Source organism: Somniosus microcephalus, chromosome 11 (assembly GCF_052327205.1).
Source record: "Somniosus microcephalus isolate GS21.2 chromosome 11, FLI_Smic_1.0, whole genome shotgun sequence".
Taxonomy (NCBI): Eukaryota; Metazoa; Chordata; class Chondrichthyes; order Squaliformes; family Somniosidae; genus Somniosus; species Somniosus microcephalus.
The window spans coordinates 204127023-204151369 of NC_140997.1; the positions used below are offsets into that span (position 1 = coordinate 204127023).

Sequence of the window (24347 nt, forward strand, 5' to 3'; positions counted from 1 at the left end):
GAAGCACTGAGAGTAGGGAGGGGGACTTCACTGTCCATCACCACTAGCATCTATCCGACAATGTGGAAAACTGCCCAGGTATGTCCTGTCCATAAAAAGGACAAATCCAACCCGGCCAATTACCACCTTATCAGTCTACTCAATCATCAGCAAAGTGATGGAAGGTGGCATTGGCAGTGGTATGAAGCGACACTTAACTCACCAAAAACCTGTTCACTGATGCCCAGTTTGGGTTCTGCCAAAACCACTCAGCTCACGACCTCATTACAGCCTTGGTCCAAACATGGACAAAGGAGCTGAATTCCAGAGGTGAGGTGAGAGTGACTGCCCTCGACATCAAGGCAGCATTTGACCAAGTGTGACATCAAGGAGCCCTAGTAAAACTGAAGTCAATGGGAATCAGGGGGAAAATGTTCCACTGGCTGGAGTCATACCTAGCACAAAGGAAGATGGTTGTGGTGGTTGAAGGTCAATCATCACAGCCCCAGGATATCGCAGCAGGAGCTCCTCAGGGCAGTGTCCTAGGCCCAACCATCTTCAGCTGCTTCATCAATGACCTTCCCTCCAACATAAGGTCAGAAATGGGGATGTTCGCTGATGACTGCACAGTGTTCAGTACCATTCACAACTCCTCAGATAATGAAGCAGTCCACGCCCACATGCAACAAGACCTGGACGACATTCAGGCTTGGACTGATAAGTGCCAGGCAATGACTATCTCCAACAAGTGAGAGTCTAACCACCTACCCTTGACATTCAACAGCATTACCATCGCCGAATCCCCCACCATCAACATCCTGGGGGTCACCATTGACCAGAAACTTAACTGGACCAGTCACATAAATACTGTGGCAACAAGAGCAGGTCAGAGGCTAGGTGTTCTGCAGCAAGTGTCTCACCTCCTGACTCCCCAAAGCCTTTCTACCATCTACAAGACACAAGTAAGGAGTGTGATGGAATACTCTCCACTTGCCTGGATGAGTGCAGCTCCAACAACACTCAAGAAGCTCGACACCATCCAGGACAAAGCAGCCCGCTTGATTGGCACCCCATCCACCACCTTAAACATTCACTTCCTCCACCACTGGCGTACCATGACTGCAGTGTGTACCATCTACAAGATGCACTGCAGCAACTCACCAAGGCTTCTTCGGCAGCACCTCCCAAACCCGCGACCTCTTTCACCTAGAAGGACAAGGACAGCAGGCACATGGGAACACCACCTCCCCCTTAGTTCCCCTCCAAGTCACACACCATCCTGACTTAGAAGTATACCGCCGATCCTTCATCATTGCTGTGTCAAAATCCTGGAACTCCCTAACTAACAGCACTGTGGGAGTACCTTCACCACATGGGCTGCAGCGGTTCAAGGCGGCGGCTCACCACCACCTTCTCAAGGGCAATTAGGGATGGGCAATAAATGCTGGTCTTGCCAGCGACGCCCACATCAAACAAATGAATAAAACTAAATGTGGTTCTCACCATATTCAAAGCTAAATACAGGAAACTTTCAATTAACCGGCCACTAAATAACCGGAAATGTCGGTTAACCGACAAAATTCAAGAGTCGGTTCAGATAACTTTTTTTTACTTTTACTTACTTTTTTTTTAACTCATTTCTGGCTGTGCGTCTAACTGAAGCTGTTGCTAAGCTAGAGACGCTTGCAAGCTGTGATTGTTTTGAAGCTGTTGCTAAGCAACAGGGTTTGTTGCTAGATACGGAGCTCAGAAGCTCCGTATGTTTTAACTATAGCGCTCGATTCTCCGGCATTGTTGATAGACCGGCACCAGCTCGGTCCCGTCCGTGCCGGATACCAGAAAGTTTTCTGTAGATCTCTGCATCAAATCTATATTCTGTGATCCACTAGCCTTACTTGTTCATGATCAATTAGATTTTCTTGTACTAAAGAGGCAGTATTCAGAGACGTTCTGGTTGAAACCAATGTGTCAGAAGTGGGATCATATCCACTGAAAACAAAAGAAAACAGTGTAGAACTTATATAAGCTGAAGTGTTCTCAATAATCAGAAAAAAAACCATAAGTCAGTGTGAGCACCAAGCAGTAAAGTCACAGCCACATGAATTGCTGTTTAAACACCATCAGAACATTACAAAATGAAGATAATGGCAGTTGGATTGAATACATTTTGGTTGCCAACAATAAAAATCACTTTTAAATGCAACACTGGTGCACAAGTCAATGTTATAACATAGAAGCAATACAATAGAATAGAGCTCAAGGACATTACTTATTAAACTGGCAACTTCCATCAAACAAAGTAAGGCTAGATAAGACAAAGAAACTGGCTGTCACCCACTGGGAAAAAGCATGTTTTGAAATGCCAAGTGTTGAATTGTGACATTAATGTGACTCTTGATAAATTTGTCAACTATGCCTGGCCAAGACTCCCAGTCTCTGGATACTGGGACGACATTCAGAAGGGTACTCTCGGCCAATGGTAGCAGAGTGGCCCAATTGTAGCCCTGGCAAGCAGGGCCAGGACCTCGTTCCTTCCCCCTGCCACGAGAATCAAATATAGAACTGTCAAGGTGGCATGCGACAGCTTCTAGTTCAGGTAGGATAGTAACCAAGAGTCCATGATCAACATCCACTATACCCTCCTCTGCCAAGTAGAAATTCAATACTTTTCCGCACTTATCTTATACCTTTCTGTGCATTATCAGCTTGCCTGCTAAGCAACATTTATAACTTGACAGAACTTTTTCTTTCAAGCAATTTTAATGATGACTTCAATAGTTCCATAGAATGCATACTGCTATCTAAACAATGACCCAAATTTTGCTGTCAAAATAAGTGAGGGTAATGCCGCTCGTTATTTATGCACAAATAATATAGCAACTTTAGATGCGGTTAAACTCAAATATCCAAAAGTTGTTGTCCGAGTTGCGCCACTCCACCGTTGAATTCAGGAAAACGGCATCGCACTGTCTGCCTCACCGTTAGATATGAACTAAACTCGCCACACAAGTTAAGTCTTGTTCATTCCAGTTGAAGTACCTTTTTAACGATGTGGTAAGTGTTAATTACTGTCAATTAACCTCTCTGGCACTGAAAAGTAACAAGTGTGGAGTAGTATCATTTTAATCACAGATGCTGCCTGACCTGCTGAGTATCTCCAGCATTTTCTGTTTTTATATCATTTTAATTGTTGTTGGGAAATTTTTTAAATGTAAAATTATGTTTAAAAACTTTTCCTTTGTCTCTTTTTTTCCTTCCTCTCTTAAAACCAATCTTTCTGTACCTGATTTGACATTGAATTCACCGACTCTAATTTACACTTCCTTCTTAGTCCATGCACTGTTCATTTCACTATCCTTCAATGTGATTGGTTAAGGAATGAGACAGTTGCTTGTACTGTTCACTCAGGTCCTAGATGCCTTGTTTCATTCACTGCCATTATCAGCTCACACTTTCAGCAACTTGCCGCGCAAAAAATTAAAAGTTAAACTTGCCCTTGCACATTTAGGTTAACAGCAGACACAGTTAGATTCCCTGCTACAACAAAATTTGGCCAAATGTTTTCTAGGCAAGGCCAGTATGAGCATGTTGATTTAACAGTGGAATGCTGCACTTTTATTGGTACCTTGTTACAGGTAGACATGTAACTAAATCAAGTAAGGCAACATAGACAATTTCTGAAAAGAACATTATAAAATTCAGAGTCACAACTTTATGATTGATTAAAACAATGGCTAATATTGTACATGAGGATTCTGATTTAAAAAGTTTAGGCCGTAAGCAGCTAACAAAATGGAAGCAAAAGTAAATTTACAGAATCTGCAACAAGGAACAAGGCATTAAAAAAAAAAATTCTTAAGGTAAAGAAACTTTGTCCCCCATAAATTGTATTCACTTTTCATTCCCCCCCACCCCCCAGTTCCCATATTAGAAGCATTGGTCCGGAATTTGCGGTGGATAATAACAGTGAACGAACACTGTTATTACCCCTTTGAAACTGACCGCAACTTCAGGATTTAGCACATGTGCATCCTAATGCGGAAATCCTGAAGTTTCCGTCAGTATTCGCTGCTCCAACACTGGCTGCATTGTGCCACCCCCACCATAGCCGGCAATCAGGGAAATCAGTGAAACAAATTTCTGAATTATAATTTTAAAAAATTAAAATATATATTTTTAAAGTTTGTTCATGTTTATTTCATGTTTACCTTCATACCCATGTGAGAGCCCCAATCTTTGTTTTGCTCTCTCTAACACTTTTAAAAAGTCAGAATAAAAGGAGCTTCTTCACTTCCTGGTTCCCTGTCTGGGAGAATTCTGCATTGTGATTGGCTGCTTAGACAGCTTGTTGACGTCACAGCAGCTCACGCTATGGAATTCTCACTACACTGATCTCAATTGCACGTTGAAAAAGCCAAACTTCTCGCCACAGAGATCACAAGATCTTTGTGGTCAGCTTTCTTCAGGTCAAGGACGAACGCCTTTGCTTTGCCGCTGACTGCAAATTATGGGCATTTTGTTTTTCGTTCCTTTTTTGGTTTAACCTACTAGTAAGCTCTCCAGATACAAATACACAGAGCTTCTACATTTCACCAGGAATGGTCTGTGGTCAACCAACAGAAGGAACAATTCAAGCAAGTTAGCTGTACAATGTCTTCTCCATTCTTCAAGAAACGACTCCTAGACAGTGCTGTATCAGCTGATCCAGAACTGATAAAACTCAACCAATTGATAAGTGGCATCCTGAAAATCAATTCCATGACTATCTATCGCAGGAGGCAAGTTATCTATCTACCAGAACTATAAATCAGACCAGAACTTTTCACATTCAGTGTCTAAACTAGGAAACAAAGATCCTTAGCAACATGACCAATTTACACAGAAGAGATCAGTTTAGTGCTATTTTATTGGCCAATACCATCTATGGGGATAGAGGTGCTAAATCAACAGTATCTATAATAAAACAAAGTGTCAGCATAGGATCTATTGTCAACATAAATCCTTATAAGGTCCTGTAATAATCTACCATTGTTAATAACCACATAGTTTACAACAGCTGTCACATTAATGTAGCTATTTTAGTACAGAGCCATCTGGTGGTATCAGATTTTCAAACAGCGAGATGTCTAATACGTGGGAGAACACAATGAAAATTCATTGACATTTTGTCTTGTTTAATCAAAATGTCCTTGTTTATATTTAGTCTTCATGACATTTCTCTTCAGAAAATAACTGGCCAATTTGTTTTCAAAGCAGCAATCTGAAAAATAATTGCATTGGTTAGTATTGCACAAAATGCATTGAAAACAAGCATAATATGGACTGTTAAATTAACTATCTTTTGAAACAGTTCATTATTTTTATGAACATTTACAAACTTATTGTGGCAAAGAAACCCATCAGCAAGGTTCTCCAGATGCAGAGTAGGTAGTCCAAATATATACAGGATATTCCTCCCCTTCAGGACAAGTTTATTTAAAGAATTTTATACAATAGAGTAGTGGCCATCTGAATAAAATAGTAGTCCAGCAGACAATTTTGAACTCCACCAACCCCCCACCGATACACACACACACTTTCTGTACTAGCCAAAATCCAATTACAGGAAACTTTCGATTAACCGGCCCCTAAATAACCGGAAATGTCGGTTAACCAGCAAAATTCAGGAGTCGGTTTCAGCTAACTTTTATTACTTGCACAGCAACAAATTGAGGAAGGCAAGAGTTTGGCTGCAGCTGTTGCTAAGCTACAGAGACGCTTGCAACTTGTGGACGTTGTTCAGAAGCTGTTGCTAAGCAACATGGTTTGTTGCTTCATACGGAGCTCTAAGGTCCATATCTTTCACTATAGCATTCGGTTATCCGGAATTGTTGCTGAACCGGCACCACGTCGGTCCCGTCCGTGCCGGATACCAGAAAGTTTCCTGTACTGTCTTGAGAATTTTATATCCTGGTCATTTTACACATGACTTTCTCTTCCTTGGCTGCTTGTCCAGACTTATTTCTGCTCTGATGAGCAAGAGTAACACATGCTTGGCAGTAAGAGAACTGCAATTGGCTTCAGTGCCCCTGGCTAGGTCGTGAAAAAGTCAGGGTTTCCATCCTATTGCTAGCCATTGATCCTCCAAGCTAGAAACTGCATGTGACTATCAGATAAGGCCATGAGTAGCCTTATCTGTGACGCCAACTGAATAACTTGCCTACATTCACTGTCTAGGCTCATACATGAAGAATGGTCAATTCCTTCAGGAAAGTGGGGGTGGGAGGGCAAGGTACAAGAGAAAAATGAAACAGCATTGAGGTCTAGTACACCAGTGCTATTCATTCATTTCTCAGATATTACAAAAAAGACTAAATAAAAGCAAAAACATATATACAACTCAGCATAAAAAGATCACAACTTACTGCAATTGAAGCATAGAATTTAATGCTGTAACTCTAATTACATTACTTGTGGGATGAGAAAAAGGTGCTATTTAGGGTCTCTTCACACTATCTTCTATCTTCAGTTGCAGAAACAGACATCAATTTACTAAACTCCACTCCAAAAACATCCTCACTTAATATTCCAAATGTTTCAGGATAATCTCAATTTCTATCATTCACTATTTAAAATTGATAGTTCAGGAAGATAAAACATTCTTGTTTTGGCAGTTAACAGGGGAGGCAACTTTTCAGCAGGAGTTACATTTCATTTTTCTAATATTTAGAATACCAAAAAGAGAACTCGTGTTCAAAAAATGTGTTGAAAGTACTTTCCACGTTTATAATAATCCAACCTAAAATAATATTTTATAACAATTTACAGCATTAGCAAATATTGTGTTAAGCTACTGAATATGAAATAATTGTGCTTTCAAAAAAGATCCATACAATTCATATTGACCCACAGCACTTAATGAGTTATTCAGTCCTCATAACATAAGTGAAATGTAACCATGAAATTTAACTTGGAAGACAGTAGGCATCATTAGATATGTTTTTCCTAGGATTCAAAAACACTTAACTTGCTTAGGCGTGAGCAGAATTCCTGTGCAATAGTTTTGCAACTTCCCATAAACAAAGCCTTAGACAAGAGGATCCAAGAAAGATGACCAACTTGGAAGCATATCCACAGTGAAATGTCTGAAGGTGAACTCAAGCACTGCCACTTCAAGACTGACAAAGGACAGCTGCGCAGACTTCACTTTTACTTTAGCATTCCCATCGGTAGCCTGCGTCATGGTCAGGTGTCAGGCTAAATGAAAAGGAATGCATTTGGACACTAACCATGTTATCCCACTGTTTTATGAATTTCACAATAAATACAGCAAGACTAAAACCTATCAAGACTTCCCACCCCCAGCAAAAAAAAGTAAAAATAAGTTATTTGCCTTCAGTCCTCACTGCTGTCTCCAGTCACCAGACTTTGTAAGAATAGAGAAGTCTGGGTTATAGAATTATACATCACAGGAGGCCATTCAGGCCACCGTGCCTCTGCTGGTTCTTTAAAAGAGCTATCCAATTATTCCCACTCCCCTGCTCTTTCCCCATAGACCTGCAATTTTTCCCTTTCAAGTATTTCATCAATTCCCTTTTGAAAGTTACTACAGGTAGACTATCCTTTATCCGAACTTCCGAAAACCGAAAGTTTTTTCGTTCAGCGTAAGTCGTGCGCACGACATGACCAGAGTGACGCAAAACATGACAGGAGTGGTCCTCCGGGGCCCAGAACAAGAATTCCTGCAGATTGTCGACACGCCGGCCTTCGCTCTCGATGTTAAGTGTGACTGAGGGTGCTCTGCCTTTCCCTGTGAGCAAGGCAGAGGGTCACAGAGTTCCCTCCTGGGTAGGAGATTGCAGGCCGAGCCGGGCAGTGTGAAGGAGGTACCGGGAGAGTGAACCCAACAATACAGCGACCCGTCCAATATTCTTTTCTCCCCCGCCACCCCGACCTGATTTGCGGGCCAGCTTAGCGTAGGAGTCAGCCGATATCCGGCTTTCCCACAACTGGTGGCGGCAGTCGAGCCCCAGACCCCCGCTAAGTCAAGGAATTCAAAGAAGCAGGAAGGGGAATGAGACACGGAGCAGGGGGAGCTGTAAACAGACTGTGAGCGGCAGCACAGAGAAGCAGGAAGGGGAATGAGACACGGAACAGTCGCAAGAGGTAGCCTGAACTTTTAAAATTTATATTAAATACAAATACTAATTACCAGATTAATTTAATATTCAGAGTTTCCCAGTCTGAAATAATACCTTCTAAAATCCGAAAATTTCCGAAAACCGAAACACAGCTGGTCCCAAGGTTTTCGGATAAGGGATAGTCAACCTGTACTGAATCTGCTTCCACCACCGTTTCAGTCAGAGCATTCCAGATCATAACTCACTGCGTAATTTTTTTCCCCTCATGTTGCCTCTGATTCTTTTGCCAATTACACAAATCTGGTTACCAACCCTTCCAAGACTATCACCCCAGCAAGCCACTGGATACAATTCCTTCTTACTTACTCCATCAAAACCCTTCAATACATTCTATACTCACCGGTGGTGGAGAGGGTATTTACCAATGCTTCTGCTAGTCACATAAAAAGCCTCTGCCTGCTAACAGTGCCTCCTAAATCATTCCAAAGGACCACCTTAGCTCGATGGCCACACCAAGCTGAAGGTTTCACGTTTCGGACACTCCCAGTTTCATTCAATTTGCAGCTGCATTTTGATCTGAGGCATATGGGACATGAAAGAAGAAAGTTGGCAGAGTACAGCTAGACTGCAAATGACGAATCAACTGAGTCAAGGCAAGGCAAATTAGGGTTGTACAGGTAGAACGTCCCGAATCCGGCAACCTTGGGACCGAGGCCGAGACAGTTTTCGGGTTTTTCCGGACTTCGGATCGTGTTTCTGTTGTCCGAAGTCCGGAAATGCCTGGGCCCAGGTTACGCTATTTCCGGTTTTTGGTAAGCCTCCCTCAGGGTGTCCGGATTCTGGACCCCTGCCACCAATCGTCCCGGAGTCTGGAACATTACGGATTCCAGAACTCTGGATTTGGGACGCTCAACCAGTATTCCCTAGAATTTATAAGGTTCAGGGGTGATCTGATCGAAGTTTTCAGGATATTAAGGGAACAGATAGCGTAGATAAACTATTTCTGCTGGTTGGTGATTCTAGGACTGGGAGGTGGGGGCATAGTCTAAAAATTAGAGCCAGACCTTTCAGGAGTGAAATTAGGAAACACTTCTACACACAAAGGGTGGTAGAAGTTTGGAACTCTTCTTCAACGTCAATTGATGCTAGATCAATTGTTAATTTTAAATCTGAGATTGATAGCTTTTTGTTAATCAAAGGTATTAAGGGATATGGGGCAAAGGCGGGTATATGGAGTTAGGTCACAGATCAGCCATGATTTCAATAAATGGTGGAACAGGCTGAGGGGCTGAATGACCTACCCCGGTTCCTATGTCAAGGCAAGGGAAGATAAGACAAGACTGACCTAGATGGTAGCTTTAAATCGGAAGCACCAACCAACTACATACAGCTGGAACCCGCGATTCCAGTAGAGGAGAAACAAATTGCAAAGAAAATAAACGCAGTTACATTAAACCGTTTCTTTATAAACTAAGGCCAGGCCTACCAACAGCCAGCGGTAGGTGTGCCTATTTAAGCCCAGCCCGGTGCTCCGCCGGCTCGGAAAAGACTGACGGCGGACAGACTGGACTCGGTGAAAGCCGCGAGAGCAGCCGTTGGGGGCCATGCGCGGACAACTCGCTCACGTGACTCCGCTTCACACACACGCGCGCGGCCCCGCCTCCTTCCCCGCTCAGCTCGCCAATCAGCATCTCCCTCAGCGACATCCGAACTCTGACCCACGACCCGAGCAGTCAGCGTTTTCTGCTGTTATTGCCGAGGAATTGACTTCCTGTTTTTTTGATCAGGCGTGTGTCGTTGTGTGAGGAATCTACCCGTTAACAACTTTTACAATGGTACGTATCCGATCTGCATTTCAAATACTGTTAGAGAATAGGCGGGAGGATGGGGCACGTTTCTTCCACCCACCACCCCTGTTCTGTTTGGCGGAAAGATGTATAAGAATCTTCCACATGTGCCTTTGGGTTTAATGCGTTCCGGCAATGCTGCAGTACCTCTATGTTTGGTTACTGCTGTTCTCCCATTGTATTCGCTAATTTTAAGTTTCTGAACCGGTTGTGGATAACTTATTCACAGGCTTATATGTTGAAGTGATCAGAGTTGGCAAAGTTCAAATATCAAATTCATTGGCAAGGTATTAAATTGCAATTATTATTGAGCATGTGGTAAGCCAACTTTATGAGTTAGAGTTGATTTAGCACCTAACACTTAAGAGGTGATATATTGATGTTATAAAACAAAATTGCATCTCCAAGCACAAATTGATGTATATTTTATGGAATCAGATGAATTACAGCACAGAAAAGGTCCATCATGCTAACGTTCCAATTGGAACTATCAGCTCCAATCCCTTTTCCCTGGCCTTTCCAAGTATCTTTTCCAGTAGTCAAGTAGCCTTTTCCATTTCTCCTCCCCGTGATACTGTGGCTAATTGTAACAGCACTAACACCAAGGGATTGATCTGGGTCCTTCCTGCCGTGTACAGTTCAGCTGCTCACTGGATGAACTTGGGGGAGCTTGACAAAGAACGGTTGACACTTTGGATGGAACAATTCTTCAGAAGTAATGAAGAGTCCAAGATGTGAACCTGTCTTCTTTTAGATTTCCTGATATTTATGAAGATTGGCATATTGTTTTTAATGGCACTAGTTTTGTATTGCATTTTTTCTAGTGAATTGTGGAAGATTAATGTAGAAATGTTTAAATGTTCTGGATATTTCTGTAATTTACATAATGTGAATTCAATCCTACTTTGCTGTTATATGGAAAACGTTTGGCACTTTAATATCCAATACAATATTGTGGGTTTATTTAGGACAGTGATACACAACTTCTTCCACTTCAGTGCATGCTCAGGGTTAATCACATCATGATACATTATATTCATATACCTTCCCCAAGAATAATTGACTTTTGATTTATTAAAATGAAGTGTAAGTATTAATGTTACAGGAAAACTCCATTCTTCTGATACAGAAGTGGATTAATGACTTTTCATGAGAATTGTACTTTCAATGTAACAACCCTGTTATACATGTGTGTGTTTGGGGGTGGGTGGTTAAGGTGGTGCATATTGGAGCACTGATTTGATGCATCATGGAATTGTGATTTGTACTTGTAATTTCCCATGAGTTACAGAACTCATCTGTGCACTCACTGGAAGGTGCTGAGCAGCGTCAAGCTGCCTCCTTTGTAGTGAGGGGAGAAAATAAATGGGGAAATCATTTTCATGCACTGTTGTGTATTTCCTGGTGACTAGTTACAGAGCAGCATTGGAGAGAGCTGGGACAGGTTGCATGCCTGTTTTTGAAGAGAAATAGCATATGCTTGGGGAAGACCAGAATAAGGATCAAGAGAAGAAAATAGCTTGGAGTCTTGCACTTAAAAAAAACTCGTAAAGGTGTTACAGGAAACTTTGTGATATCCGGCACCGACGGGACCGAGCTGTTGCCGTCCCATCAAAACTGCCGGACAAACCAGCGCTAATGTTAAAACATACGGAGCTTTTGAGCTCCGTATCTAGCAACAAACCCTGTTGCTTAGCAACAGCTTCTAAACAGTCGGCCGTAGCTTGCAAGCGTCTCTGTAGCTAAGCAACAGCTTCAGCTAGACCTTGCAGAGCCTGACTGGTGGAAAAAAAAGCAACGAAAAGAAAAAAAACTTACTGAACCGACTCCTGAATTTTGCCGGTGGATCAAGCATTCCGGACAGTTAACCTCCGGATAAACCAAAGTTTCCTGTACTTGTTTTTGATAACTATAAAGCACATCTCTGCCCTCCCATTGTGTAAGATTTTTGTGCAAGATTACAAATCGTCTCTTGTTGGTGCATCTGCTGGTGGCACAGTTATTGGGGAGCTTACTGAGTTGGGGGGAATGTTGGGGCAAGCCTTCAGTCTAATTTCTGTGATGCACAGTGAGGGTTTCTGTGCAATGTGCAATGTTGCCTGTTTTAGCCTGCTGTGTGCATTTGCTAATTGGTTGAAATGGGTTTATAAAACTGTCTTGAAATTATAAGTAGAGTTCAGGTATTTGTTCTGTAAATTCATAGTAAATTACATAACTTGGTGCATAATTCATTCTGCATTTTCCTTATACAGGCTCGAAATGCAGAGAAGGCTATGTAAGTACATTATCTCACTAAAATTTAGTGAATTGAAATTAAATACAGCTTTCAAAAAAGTATTACGGGTCTTGTGAATTCTTGGATTTGCTGTGGTCATCTTTGTTTTTTCAGCTGGTTATGGTATCCGATTTAAATTTACTTGTATTTAAAAACACAAAAGTATTTGAAATATTTTGAGAACAGGATCAAATAATAATCACAACAAGCAAATTACTTGGGTAAACTTGCAGTTTATGGTGGAAGAGAAATTAATTTTAACTTTTAATTAGGTGCTTTACTCATTGCTAGCAGTATTTTGGCATTGTTGACCCTGGCAACGACAGTGGTAGAATAGGATTATCTTGGGGACGATTTGTTGCTGCCTTCATTTTCATAAGATTACAAACAGTATTCCTAGGACATGTTTATGCATGGATGTCATCTCACTTTTCTAGCAGCATGCTTCTGGGATGGAGTGGGAAGTAAACAGATAGTAAACTTATGAAAAAATACTAATTGTGGATTGCCCTTTAGTAAGTACTCTTGGGTTATGCTTGATACAGGTCAGTGGTAATTCAGATTGTTATTAACATTAATAATATTTAGTGGTGAGTGGATTCAGCACTGTCCTTTTGTCCCTGAGACCTAGGTTAGAATCTAGCCCAACCTGATGGGATGAAAGTCTCTTTTCTTTGGCTGTAAGGATATTAAACTAAATAGTTTTGATGAGTCTTAATCCAGTTCCTGGTGATTTGAATCCTTTGCCCAAAAGCATCCTGTGGCAATTTGTTAATTTTGCTGGAAAAACCCCACATAGATGTCAGGTGTAAAAATGAGAGTGTTACAATAGGGATGCTATTCTGAGATTTGGGTTAAAGAATATTGTTGGTTCAGTGTAGTTGGAGCTTAACCCTGCATCTATGCCATGTTATACCTGATGCTCAAGCTAGGTGGAAAATATATTTTTTTACCCCAACCTTGAAGATTAATGTTTTGTAGATTATAAATACACATCTAACGTTTTGAGTTACTTTAGGTTTACAAAATTCATTTTATGATCTCTTGCACCTCTCGTTGGTTTTGATGCTTACACACAACAACTTGTCTCTCATTTTGAAAAGAATACTGGAAGTAATAAGCCACTTCCATTCTCCACACTTTGTCACTTTTAGCTCCGTAAAAGCCAGAGTTCAATGTGGAATTATTTTTACTAATTGGGTGATCTCAGACTTGTGTAACTAATTTCATTTATTGCCTTGTCGTTCCTATCAGAGGAAATATTTTATCAATTTTCTGGATTGGCATGAGTATTTTTAAGCCTTTCAAAATGGCTATCATTTTTGCACCAAAATTTAAAAAGCAGCTTAAATGCCATATATTTGAAAAATAATTTTTCAGGTTGTACTCCAATGCAAAATCTTTGTGGATTTGTGAGAGGTGGATTAATAATTCATAATAACTGTTTTGTTTTAGGACTGCCCTGGCAAGATTTCGCCAGGCCCAGCTAGAAGATGGAAAAGTTAAGGTTGGTAAATTGTGTAATTGTTTTCAAGCAAGATGCAGTAAAGAAGACCATGCGGTATGATAAAATAATTAACATAAAATTCACTGTACAAGCTGTTCTAGTATATAAGTTGCTCCTTTTATATTTAGAAGACATAGAAACATGCATAAATATGCAGCTTATACACCAGATTTTTCAGCACTTGTCCTGATTAAATTATGCCCATCTGGCTGCAGTTGGAGTAATGCCAGGCTAACCGAGAGCAATTTTCCAGCAAAATAATAAACTCTTAATCAACACATTCATTCCAATATCTTCATTGTTGTTTGTCATTGAATAATGTGGCTCTGACCTGTTCATTATTTTGGGTTTCTTAGCAGTAAGCTTTGATATGACACCGTTTTGGTGTTGACTAAGGATTGATTACTGTCTCTCTATTCAGTAGGAGAGGAGACCATTCCTTGCATCAGAGTGTAATGATTTGCATAAAGCAGAGAAATGGAGGAGACAGGTGAGCAAAACCTTGTGTTTACACTAAGCTTCTGTAATGCTCTTGAGCTCCAGTAGTCTCCTGCGTGGGTTTAGCAAAAGAATATTTTGATTCCTCTATTGCAGCCATTACTGTATATCAAACTTTGTCACTCAGTGCTCAGAAATTTGTTTTAATCGAACATTTCAGGTTGACGTGGGGGGAGAGAGAATCTGCACAGCTTCCTATTCTGTCCCTAAAAATGTGCCACTGTTAAACTAAAAGATAACACAGGAAACAGCACAGCCACAGTGAATAGCATAGATGGTCATGGAAATAACTAATATCCAGACTGTCGTGCTTGTACAGCATGGAGACGAGACGTTCCTTAGTTTGCTGAATGGCACTTTAAAATCTTGTAGCTAATTCCCTACATATTGAAAAAAATAATGGGCAGAGTTTTCTACCCATTCATTTTAATGAGAGGAATGTTATAGACTGGTGAGTGCAAAAGAAAACTTGGACCAATTTATCTTGCTGATTGACCTCTTAATAATCGGCCAAAATTCCTACTGAGTTAATTACAATTCTGCACCTCTAACCTAATATAATTTTAGTAGCCATTTTGATTAAATCTCTGCTTATCTATTGATTTGTTTGATATTCGATAGGAAGCTTTCACATTATAGATGCACATAACTGGAGAAAGAGGGGGTTGATTAGCGTCATAAAAGTTTGTGTATTTGTGTTGCTATTCACTTTAATGAAAATGTGCAATTTTCACTGTTAATTATATACACACACATACTTACTCACGTGTTTCACTAGAAATTCTGTGAATATTTCCTACTTTGAGCAGTGGATACAGAAAGGTGAACTCTAAAATGACATACTGATGCAACAAAACTGTAGTTAGGCCATTGAGCACCAGATGAGCAGCCCACAAGAATTGCTTTGGGGCTAAGAATAATTGCATTGAACATAATTGTCAATATACCGTTTGCTGTGCCACATTGGATAAGGAATGAGGTCATTACTGAAATATTGGTCAATTATTGCTCACGTGTTTTACATTATTTTACAAGTTTTTTCCTAAAGCACAATTATTATTTGTCACATAGCACTAGTGAACATTTTGTGAATTGACAAATAATTGTGATCCTGTTCAGGTTTCTTTTCTATTTCTTTGTGTGCAGATCAACCTTAATGTAATCACAGAAACATTAGAATTGCAGATTTTTAGCATTAATTTGTCCTTAGTTTTAACTGGAATTCCACAATGTAGATGGTATAACGTGTCCTTCAGTGAAATGACTGAACATCCTCACATTTTTTCTTTAAAAAAAGTTTTAAAACGAGCAGTGGTTGTAACTATAATGTAAGCTTCCATTCACATATGGAATAGGAAAAAAAATCTCTTTTTAAAAACAAATTTCACTTTGCAGTGCAGGGAAGAAAATAGTATAATGAAATCTAATGCTGTCTAGTGTAAAACAAATGCAAAGCAACATTTGTTTCAATATTATAACCAATATATTGGGGGGCACGGTGGCATAGTGGTTAGCACTGTTGCCTCACAGCGCCAGGGACCCGGGTTCAAATCCGGCCTCGGGCGACTGTGTGGAGTTTGCACATTCTCCCCGTGTTTGCGTGGGTTTCCTCCGGGTGCTCCGGTTTCCTCCCACAGTCCAAAGATGTGCAGGTTAGGTTGATTTGGCTATGATAAAATTGACCCTTAGTGTTAGGGGATTAAATACGTGGGGTTACGGTGGGTAGGGTGGGATATGTGTCGGTGCAGGCTCAATGGGCCGAAATGGCCTCTATCTGCACTGTAGATTCTGTGATTCTGTGATTTACTATAGAACTAGTTCTCATTAATATGCTTGTTCAGGAGAAAGTTTCATATTTAGATTGAATTCTTGAAAAATAATATTGTTTGACTTGTATAAGGGTATTGTCATAAATTGCTGAATTTCATGACAACAGTGTACTGCACCAGTAGTGTAATATCTGAAGCATTTCTGATCATAGTATAAGTGGTTTTACTGACCACCTGCACTGTCTGGAATCTGAAAAGCAGAGTTTCAAACAGACACACTTCAATACATGCATGCAATTCTACTCACCAGCCTCCAATTGCCAGTGGAATTTCTAATGTTAGAAAGCATTGTTTAAGGGCAGTATGATGGGTGCTTGAATATTTTAAAACTGTTTTAAGCTTGAGGCCATCTCTTCCACGTAATCTTGCTACAGTTGCCACATTACTGATTCTAGAAATAAACAGTCATAGTTTGTATGGGTACATTATGTAAGCAAATAGTATTCATAATATCTGTAGTTTGTAACTATTTAATTACTAAAACGTTATGATGTTTTGTAGATCATAAGTGAAATTTCCAAAAAAGTGGCACAGATACAAAATGGTAAGTTTCTGAAGTTTTTCCAACTTTAAGTATTGACTTTTGCAGTATGAATTCATGTAATGCAAATACATTTTTTCATTTAAAGCTGGTTTGGGAGAATTTCGGATACGTGATCTTAACGATGAAATCAATAAGTTGCTACGAGAGAAAGGCCACTGGGAAGTCAGAATAAAGGAGTTAGGAGGTCCTGACTATGGAGTAAGTAACATGGAAAGCTTTGTTAAATATCCATGCCTGTCTTCTGAATTATGGCAGTATGGCAGCAGTAGCTGTTAGAAATTTTACATTTTTATACAGGTAGACTATCCTTTATCTGAACTACCGAAAACCTCTAAAAACCGAAAGTTTTTTCGTTCAGCGTAAGTCGTGCACACGACATGACCAGAGTGGCGCACGACTTACGCTGAGCAGGGCAGAGGGTCACAGAGTTCCCTCCTGGGTAGGAGATTGCAGGCCGAGCCGGGCAGTGTGAAGGAGGTACCGGGAGAGTGAACCCAACAATACAGCGGCCCGTCCGATAGCTGCAGCGGCCCGTCCGATATTCTTTTCTCCCCCGCCCCCCCCCCCCCCCAACCCGACCCGAACCGCGGCCCGTCCGATATTCTTTTCTCCCCCCCCCGACCCGTCCGATATTTTCTCCCCGACCCCACCCGAACCGCGGCCCGTCCGATATTCTTTTCTCCCCCCCACCCGACCCCCGACCTGATTTGCGGGCCAGCTTACTAGGAGTCAGCCGATATCCGGCTTTCCAGAGAAGCAGGAAGGGGAATGAGACACGGAACAGTCGCAAGAGGTAGCCTGAACTTTTAAAATTTATATTAAATACAAATTTTCCAGTCTTATAATAATACCTTCTGAAATCCAAAAAATTCAGAAAACCGAAACTCAGCTGGTCCCGAGGCTTTCGGATAAGGGATAGTGTACCTGTATTTGGATTGAGGGTTTGAAACAGGCTAGGCCTGACAGCATGAAGCTCTTTTCTCTTTCAGCTGTTAGTGTTCTAATTTTAAACAAGCTTAGGCAATCTCAGTCTAGTTCCTATTAGGTCCAACTCCACAAATCTATCTATGTCTTTGATTGAATCCTCTTAGCTTTTGTCTCCAAGGTAGGCCAAAACTTTTAAAAAGCAATACAAGCACTTAACTATAAAAAGCTGGTTCCAGTTAGTACCAGGAGCATGGCTTTTCCTTATATGGGGCAGAACGCTCTAAATGTGTTACCTACGCTGGTTGGGGACCTGTTGTTATGCTATTTAAATAATGAGATTTTCCAGCTTATTGCTGGGGGCAGGAGGATAAGGATTCTCCTTCACCCTTAAGCCCTGCACCGGGCCCCACCTGCTGCAAGCAATGTACCTTTCCCTTGCTCCCTCCTCCTACCTCTTCTCACTGCCCCGCCCCACCGCTTGTGTGTTCCCCACCTCACTGGTTATCCTACTGCCCACCTACCCCAAGCACTTATATTTCCCCTGCTTCATCCTGCCACATATAACTCTTGCTTCTCCATCCCACATCAAGCACCTCTGCCTTTTCCCCCACTTGCCATTGCTGACCACCCCTGACAAAGCCTCTATCGCTGAGCTTTTCTGAGCAGAATCCCGCAACCTCCTTCCCGCTGTTGACAATCACTAGGATCCACATCCCAATACTTCCACACCTTACTACCAGTGTCCCTCAACATAATACATTATAAATTACCTGGGATTAAACAGCATATCGCTCAACTCACAAATGTTGTATAAGTGTGATATCAGAATTTATATCTTGATTTTCTTATTGTGAGTTTAATTAAGAGATTCCTTGTGGTGCATATCAATTAGGTCACCTTAAACTGCACACCATCTCCGGCATAGAAGGTGGGTGGCCTCCACTCAGACCTTTGCTAGTGCCATTCTAAAACTGGTTACGAAGAGTTCAAGAACAATGGGAGTTGACTTCCCTGTCCCTCAGTGAAACAGCTAAAATCAAGAATTTAACAGTGCTGTGGGTATATATGCCACAAACTTGCATTCTGTCCAACCCAAGTGTTATGCATTGGTTCTCCACCATGCTGTGGTGTTGTGCTGCTCCTGTTGACTCTAATGCAACAGTTTAACCAATATAAGGTGAAGGTTAGTTGCTTGATTGAACAGTTTAAGAAAACCCATTAAGTCGATGCGTATTATTTTCAGCTGCTGAAAATTTCTTTTTTCTTTCTGTATAATGCCATTTCTATAAGACAAAGATTTTTTTTTAATTTAGAAAATCGGACCGAAAATGTTGGATCATGAGGGAAAAGAAGTTCCAGGCAACAGAGGATACAAGTATTTTGGAGCAGCCAAAGATTTGCCAGGAGTCCGAGAACTGTTTGAAAAAGAACGTGTGTAAAAAATTCTTTTCATTTTTCTCACCAAGTGTTCCTCACCAACTTCCTGTCCTGAAAACATTGACCAGTTGCAAAGTTCTATGGGCATCAGTCACTCCTGGTGCCTTGCCCAGGTTGCCATTTTTCATTTGTGAGCCTTGACAGTGATTGTTGGCATGCTATTTAATCATAGGGGCCACACAGATGAGCCCATTTCTTGTCCTCGCCTGATATTCAAGTGCACTTCCACACCTGATATTTACCTTGCTGTGGATAGCAATCAGATATGCTGGCCGATTTTATCCATCCCTAACCTTAGTGAACTGAGACCAGTTGTAGCACCTCTACTATTGCTCTGGCTAGATGCACTAATTCAGCATAGATCAAGTAATGAAACCTGGGACCTTATGGTCTGTATGGCTCGGGTACCTGCAGAGCTATTGGGGCAACCCATAAGTAAACAAGGTAAAATCTTTTTCCAGAATTATAGTTGCATTATTTAGCAAACTGATTAAAATGATTCAATAAGCAAATATGTAGCAAAAGTTTGTCTTTTTTTTATTGAAGTATATTAGTTTCCAATTTGCTGCTATCTGGTATCCTTGATTCACACACCTCATATGACCAAGTGGATCGGAGCCCTGCTCTCAGGCCTCTACATCCCCATTGGATGGTACCTGCCCAAAATATGACTGATTTCAGGACATACTGTGGTGCTGCATGTTGGTCCTCTGATGCAGTGTGCCATTGTGCTGATGCACATTATAGTTTTCGATCTTAAACCATATTAACTAGACCACGTTACTGCATTTTAATATTATTGGTAAAAGAAGTTAACAGTGAACAATTTAAAAGCAAATTTGAACCTAAGTGTGTATTTATAGGTAGTATAGTATAGTATGTTTGTTATTCTAAGAAATTACAACACGCCTTTTAATCACGTGTTTACTTGCAGCACCTGCTCCACCACGGAAAACTCGTGCTGAGCTCATGAAAGACATTGATGCAGACTATTATGGTTACAGAGATGAAGATGATGGGGTCCTTCTACCCCTGGAACAAGAGCTTGAGAAACAAGGTAAATAAATCTAAAGAGCCATCCTGCTCTAGTTCGGAGGCTGTGATATATTGATAGAATTAGGCAGTTGTAGTGTGTGTCCCTTAATGTTCTTTTTTGACATTACAAATACAAGCTACTTGGCATAATGGGCAAGTATCTAATATGATTTCTTGGAATTAAGTGTTTTCACACAGATTATATTCAATAGCATGGTTTTAGTGGATTTTTTAAATTATTATGATTTAAAATAGGCTTGGTTCTTAAATACTGGTATTTTAATTTTTGTAAGTAGTATTTCATTGTTTTTCATGCAATTATGTGTTTCTCTTAAAGAAAAATACATAGTAACACAAATAACTGGAATTAGTATTCACGGTAACAGTAACAAGAAGAGTGTAATGCCAGGATGGAAGCGCGGCCAGATGAAGCATCAAAAGTATATTAATTGGACAAATGAAGTCCCTGTTTAGAAATATGAAGTGAGCCTGCAAAACAAGTGTATTTATTCTGGGTCATCATCCTCTATCCTATTCTATTTCCTGGCTCGATATGGGGTGGACGTCACTGCTGTTAGAGAAACCAGATTGGCGACTGACTGAGGTTGGGTATAGGTTATACGTTCTTCTGGCGAGGGGACTTCCTAAAAGAATATCGGCTTGCTGATGTTGGGTTTGTAATTTGTATTGATATCGTTACCAAACTGGAGAGTTTGCCTATGAGCATAAATGACCAGCTAATGTATATGCGACTTCCTCTATCACGAGGATGCTACATTACAATCATGGGTTTCTATGTACCAACTATGATGAGACCATAGGAGGAAAAGGAAAAGTTCGACAGTGAACTAGATGAGCTGATTTACAGCCCCCCGTTTCTGACAACAAGCTAATCATTATGGGAGATTTCAATGCACGCGTAGGAAGGGCTGCTGTGACCCGGTGACATTTTAGGTAGGCATGGGATTGGTGGTGTAAACAGGAACGGTTCCCTGCTCCTCGATTTGTGTGCTAGGGGTGGACTGGTTATCATTAGCACTGTGTTCCGGCAGCTGGATAAGAAAAAGGCATTGTAGGTGCAGCCAAGGTCCCGGCAATGGCACCTGATAGACTATGTCATTGTGCTGAGGGATCTTCACAATGTCAGGATTACATCGTTCTTGCAGGGAGCTGACTGCTGGATCGATCATTGAGTGATACACTCAAAGATGTCCTTGGTAGTGATGCCAAGGCACCGCGTTGTACCTGTAAAGCACCCAAGGTGATTGAATGTTGAAACATCAAAGATCGATGATGTTCAAGCTGTATTGTGGAAGATAATGGAATTTTGACCATGGTAACTATCGGGGCATCTAACTTCTATCTATAGCTGGCAAGATTCTGAGTCAACTTGATCGCCTGCTGCTGAACATAGTGTACAGAAGTCTTGTTTTGTGGGGTTGCTACCCAATAATTGTGATAATTTGATAAACAGATGGAAAAAGTTCTGTTGTCCAAGAGTGGATATTTTTTTTTTTAAACATCTGATCGCATGGGTGCTGGTCACTCCCTTAAGTGGTCTGAGTGTCTTGCATTCGGGTGTATGTTCATGCTGCCCAATATCCTACTAGGCAATAATGACACTTGGGGTTGTAAAATGTGATCTTGAGTTTGATATTGTTTCTTTTGCATGTGTCCTAGTGTACTTCTCCAGCCTTTCCAAAGGTGGACTTAAATATTCAGTGAAACAAAGCCAGATATGAATCATTAATCTGATTTAATTTTAGTTTTAACTTCCTTCCAGTCACTGTCCGTGTGCCCTTTCTGTCCTTTATTGCTCTGTGTTCCCAGCCAGGAAGAGGGCTGTGATGCCGACTTCCTCTCTGGACAGTGATTTACCAATAGGCCTGCCAATAAAATCAACTACCTTTTCTACCCCCTTGGTATTTGGCTTGAAAGGGAACATTTCCTACTATTCTCAATGTGAATGGGAGCCATCCAGGCTAATGGGCCTGGGATGAAATCATTGACCCTCCTTGAAGCAATTTGTAATCGACTGTGAGCTGTGATGTTCGATAACTTCTCCTGTCTTTACCCATTGTTCATAGCACGTGGGGACCCACACGCACTTTTCTAGCTGAGGTTGCTGGAGAGTGAATAGAAGTGGGAATAGGAACCATATCCAATTTGAGTTCTTATCAGAGGAGCATTGAGACCTGTTGTAGTGCCTGTACCACCACCTTGGCTGAGATTGGTTAACTCGCATGGCTTAGGAACCAGACCTGTGACTTTCCTATTCTATATGACTCAGCTACTTACTGTATTATTGAGCTGAGCCATTATTAACACTTTTTTTCAGTTTTGATCAGTAGATTTAAAATTCTTTGTTACTTTGATCTTTGCACTTTGTTCCAGACCTACTTCTAGATTTTTTTTTAACTCTGCCACGCTAATCAAATTTTTGTTAATTTTGATTGTATAGAAAGGTTCCAGTAAACAATATTTTGTCTTGGTAGTTTATTTTAAATGACAATGTGCTGTACTCTGTCTTAAATTTAAGAACATAATTTTGTATGTTAAACAGGAGGTTAGTCTATTAATGTTGTTTATGAATGGAGTTCTTTAATCTTTTGTTGCACGCTCTGAATTTTAAAAATAGCTGTATTCCATTCACTGTGTAGGTCATGTGGCTTTCCTTCAGTCACAAATCAGCGATTCAATCAATTCGATTCAACACACATCTTTGCCAGCATTCCTGAATCAGTCTCATTTATTCAGACCCCAAATAACTTAGACTTCAATGTAAATGCGAATAAAAAAGGAAGCAACAGTGGTATCTCATCTTCTATCTATCTATTACCTATTATCTATCTATATATCTATAAAAGACCTCTTCTGTCTGTCTGTCTGTCTGTCTGTCCGTTCTCTATACGTTCGAAAGTTATAGAGCGTACCGACACGCGCGTCACTATCTATCTATCTATCTATCTTCTATATATCTATACAAGACCTCTTCTGTCTGTCTGTCTGTCCGTTCTCTATACGTTTGAAAGTTATAGAGAGTACCTACACGCGCGTCACATCAAAAGAAAGCTTACGATTACAGACCGGTCATAGGCGTATTTTTTTTTTCCGTCAGACAAAAATCGTGCCCACGGTATCCCAAAAACGTTCAAAATTCTGCTCATTAAATGGGAAAAGTTCCGCTCATTTGCTCATTAGCATTGAGTGACGTGAAGGTTGACCAATCGTAGCGGTCGAGCGACCTGACAGTTGACCGACGGTTTGACCAATCGCTGCGTCTCGGGGGGCGGGTTCATTGCGCGTGCGGGCGGGCCATCCTACAGTTGAGTGTTGAGTGACAGGACGATTGACCAATCCTACAGTTCAGTGACCTGACGGTTGACCAATCGGTGCGTGTGTGGGCGGGCCTTATCATTCTGAACTGAGGTGAGTGGCTGCCATCTTGATTCTTCACGATTTTTTTTCCCACACTTTCTGTGTGTTAGGGAACTAAGGTAAATATTTGAATTATGTGTTAGGGAATTAAATAACAATTTATTTTGAGTAGGAAATGAAGTGATCCCTTGCCCTTCGCCCGGAGGCTCGCCTACCTTTGACGGCCGTTTTCGAGCGGCTGTGGCCGGCGCCGGGCGTGGCCTAGCAGCCCGGGAAACCTGGGCCTCGAGTTCAGCGCTCCGCTCTAACCGCCGCCGTCCCCCCCCCCCTCCTCCTCCTCCTCACCCTCGCGCAGGGGGGACTCGGGGCTGCTCTCCGCCCGCTGCAGGCAGGCCTGAAGCTGAAAAAAATTCTCTCTCTCTCCTCTTCCCTCTCTCTCCTCCTCTTCCCTCTCTCCCTCTCCTTCTCTCTCTCCTCTTCCCTCTCTCTCTCCTCTCTCTCTACTTCCCCCTCTCTCTCCTGCCGTGAGTGCAGGGACCGGCAAAACCGGCGCTTTTGAATCAGCTGTCCCCGATCGCACTCGGACATGGGAGTCTGCAGCCCGGCCAACCGGGTCCAAAGGCCCGCCGCGTTCACCAGCAGGAACCCCGGGCTCGCTTCGGAGCGCTGGGTACCCGGCCTCCCGTTGTCGGACTGACTCCGTTCTGCTACCGAGGTGAGTCCGGCCGGGCCTGAGGCGCTAGCGAGGGAGAGGGGAGGCAGGGAGAGAAAGGAAAGGAGGGAGAGGGAGAGTGTGTGAGGGAGAGTGTGTGAGGGAGGGGGGGAGTGTGAGGGGGGGGGGGGAGTGTGAGGGAGGGAGGGGGGGGGGGGAGTGTGAGGGAGGGGGGGGAGTGTGAGGGAGGGGGGGGGGAGTGTGAGGGAGGGGGGGGGAGTGTGAGGGAGAGGGAGGGGGGAGTGTGAGGGAGAGGGGG

The 24347-nt window shown here is 41.8% G+C and overlaps 1 protein-coding gene and 1 long non-coding RNA gene across 3 annotated transcripts; one reads left to right on the forward strand and one right to left on the reverse strand.

Annotated features, from left to right (window-relative positions):
* Positions 1 to 2074: 2074 nt before the first annotated feature.
* LOC147111139 (uncharacterized) lies at positions 2075 to 9825 on the reverse strand. 2 transcript variants are annotated; one of them, XR_015080048.1, is made up of 3 exons: positions 9586 to 9825; positions 8500 to 8675; positions 2075 to 5239 (listed from the first exon to the last, which is right to left on the reverse strand). It is a non-coding gene; the product is annotated as an uncharacterized LOC147111139 (long non-coding RNA). The 2 variants fall into 2 exon arrangements; XR_015080047.1 differs by having other exon boundaries at positions 9445 to 9825.
* On the forward strand, positions 9754 to 22858 carry isy1 (ISY1 spliceosome associated protein). The gene is made up of 9 exons (XM_086001730.1): positions 9754 to 9934; positions 12199 to 12221; positions 13677 to 13728; positions 14153 to 14218; positions 16557 to 16599; positions 16685 to 16797; positions 18840 to 18957; positions 19898 to 20020; positions 22086 to 22858. Exons 1-9 carry the CDS (start codon positions 9932 to 9934, stop codon positions 22112 to 22114), a joined length of 570 nt encoding a protein of 189 aa, XP_085857856.1. The 5' UTR covers positions 9754 to 9931; the 3' UTR covers positions 22115 to 22858.
* Positions 22859 to 24347: the final 1489 nt, after the last annotated feature.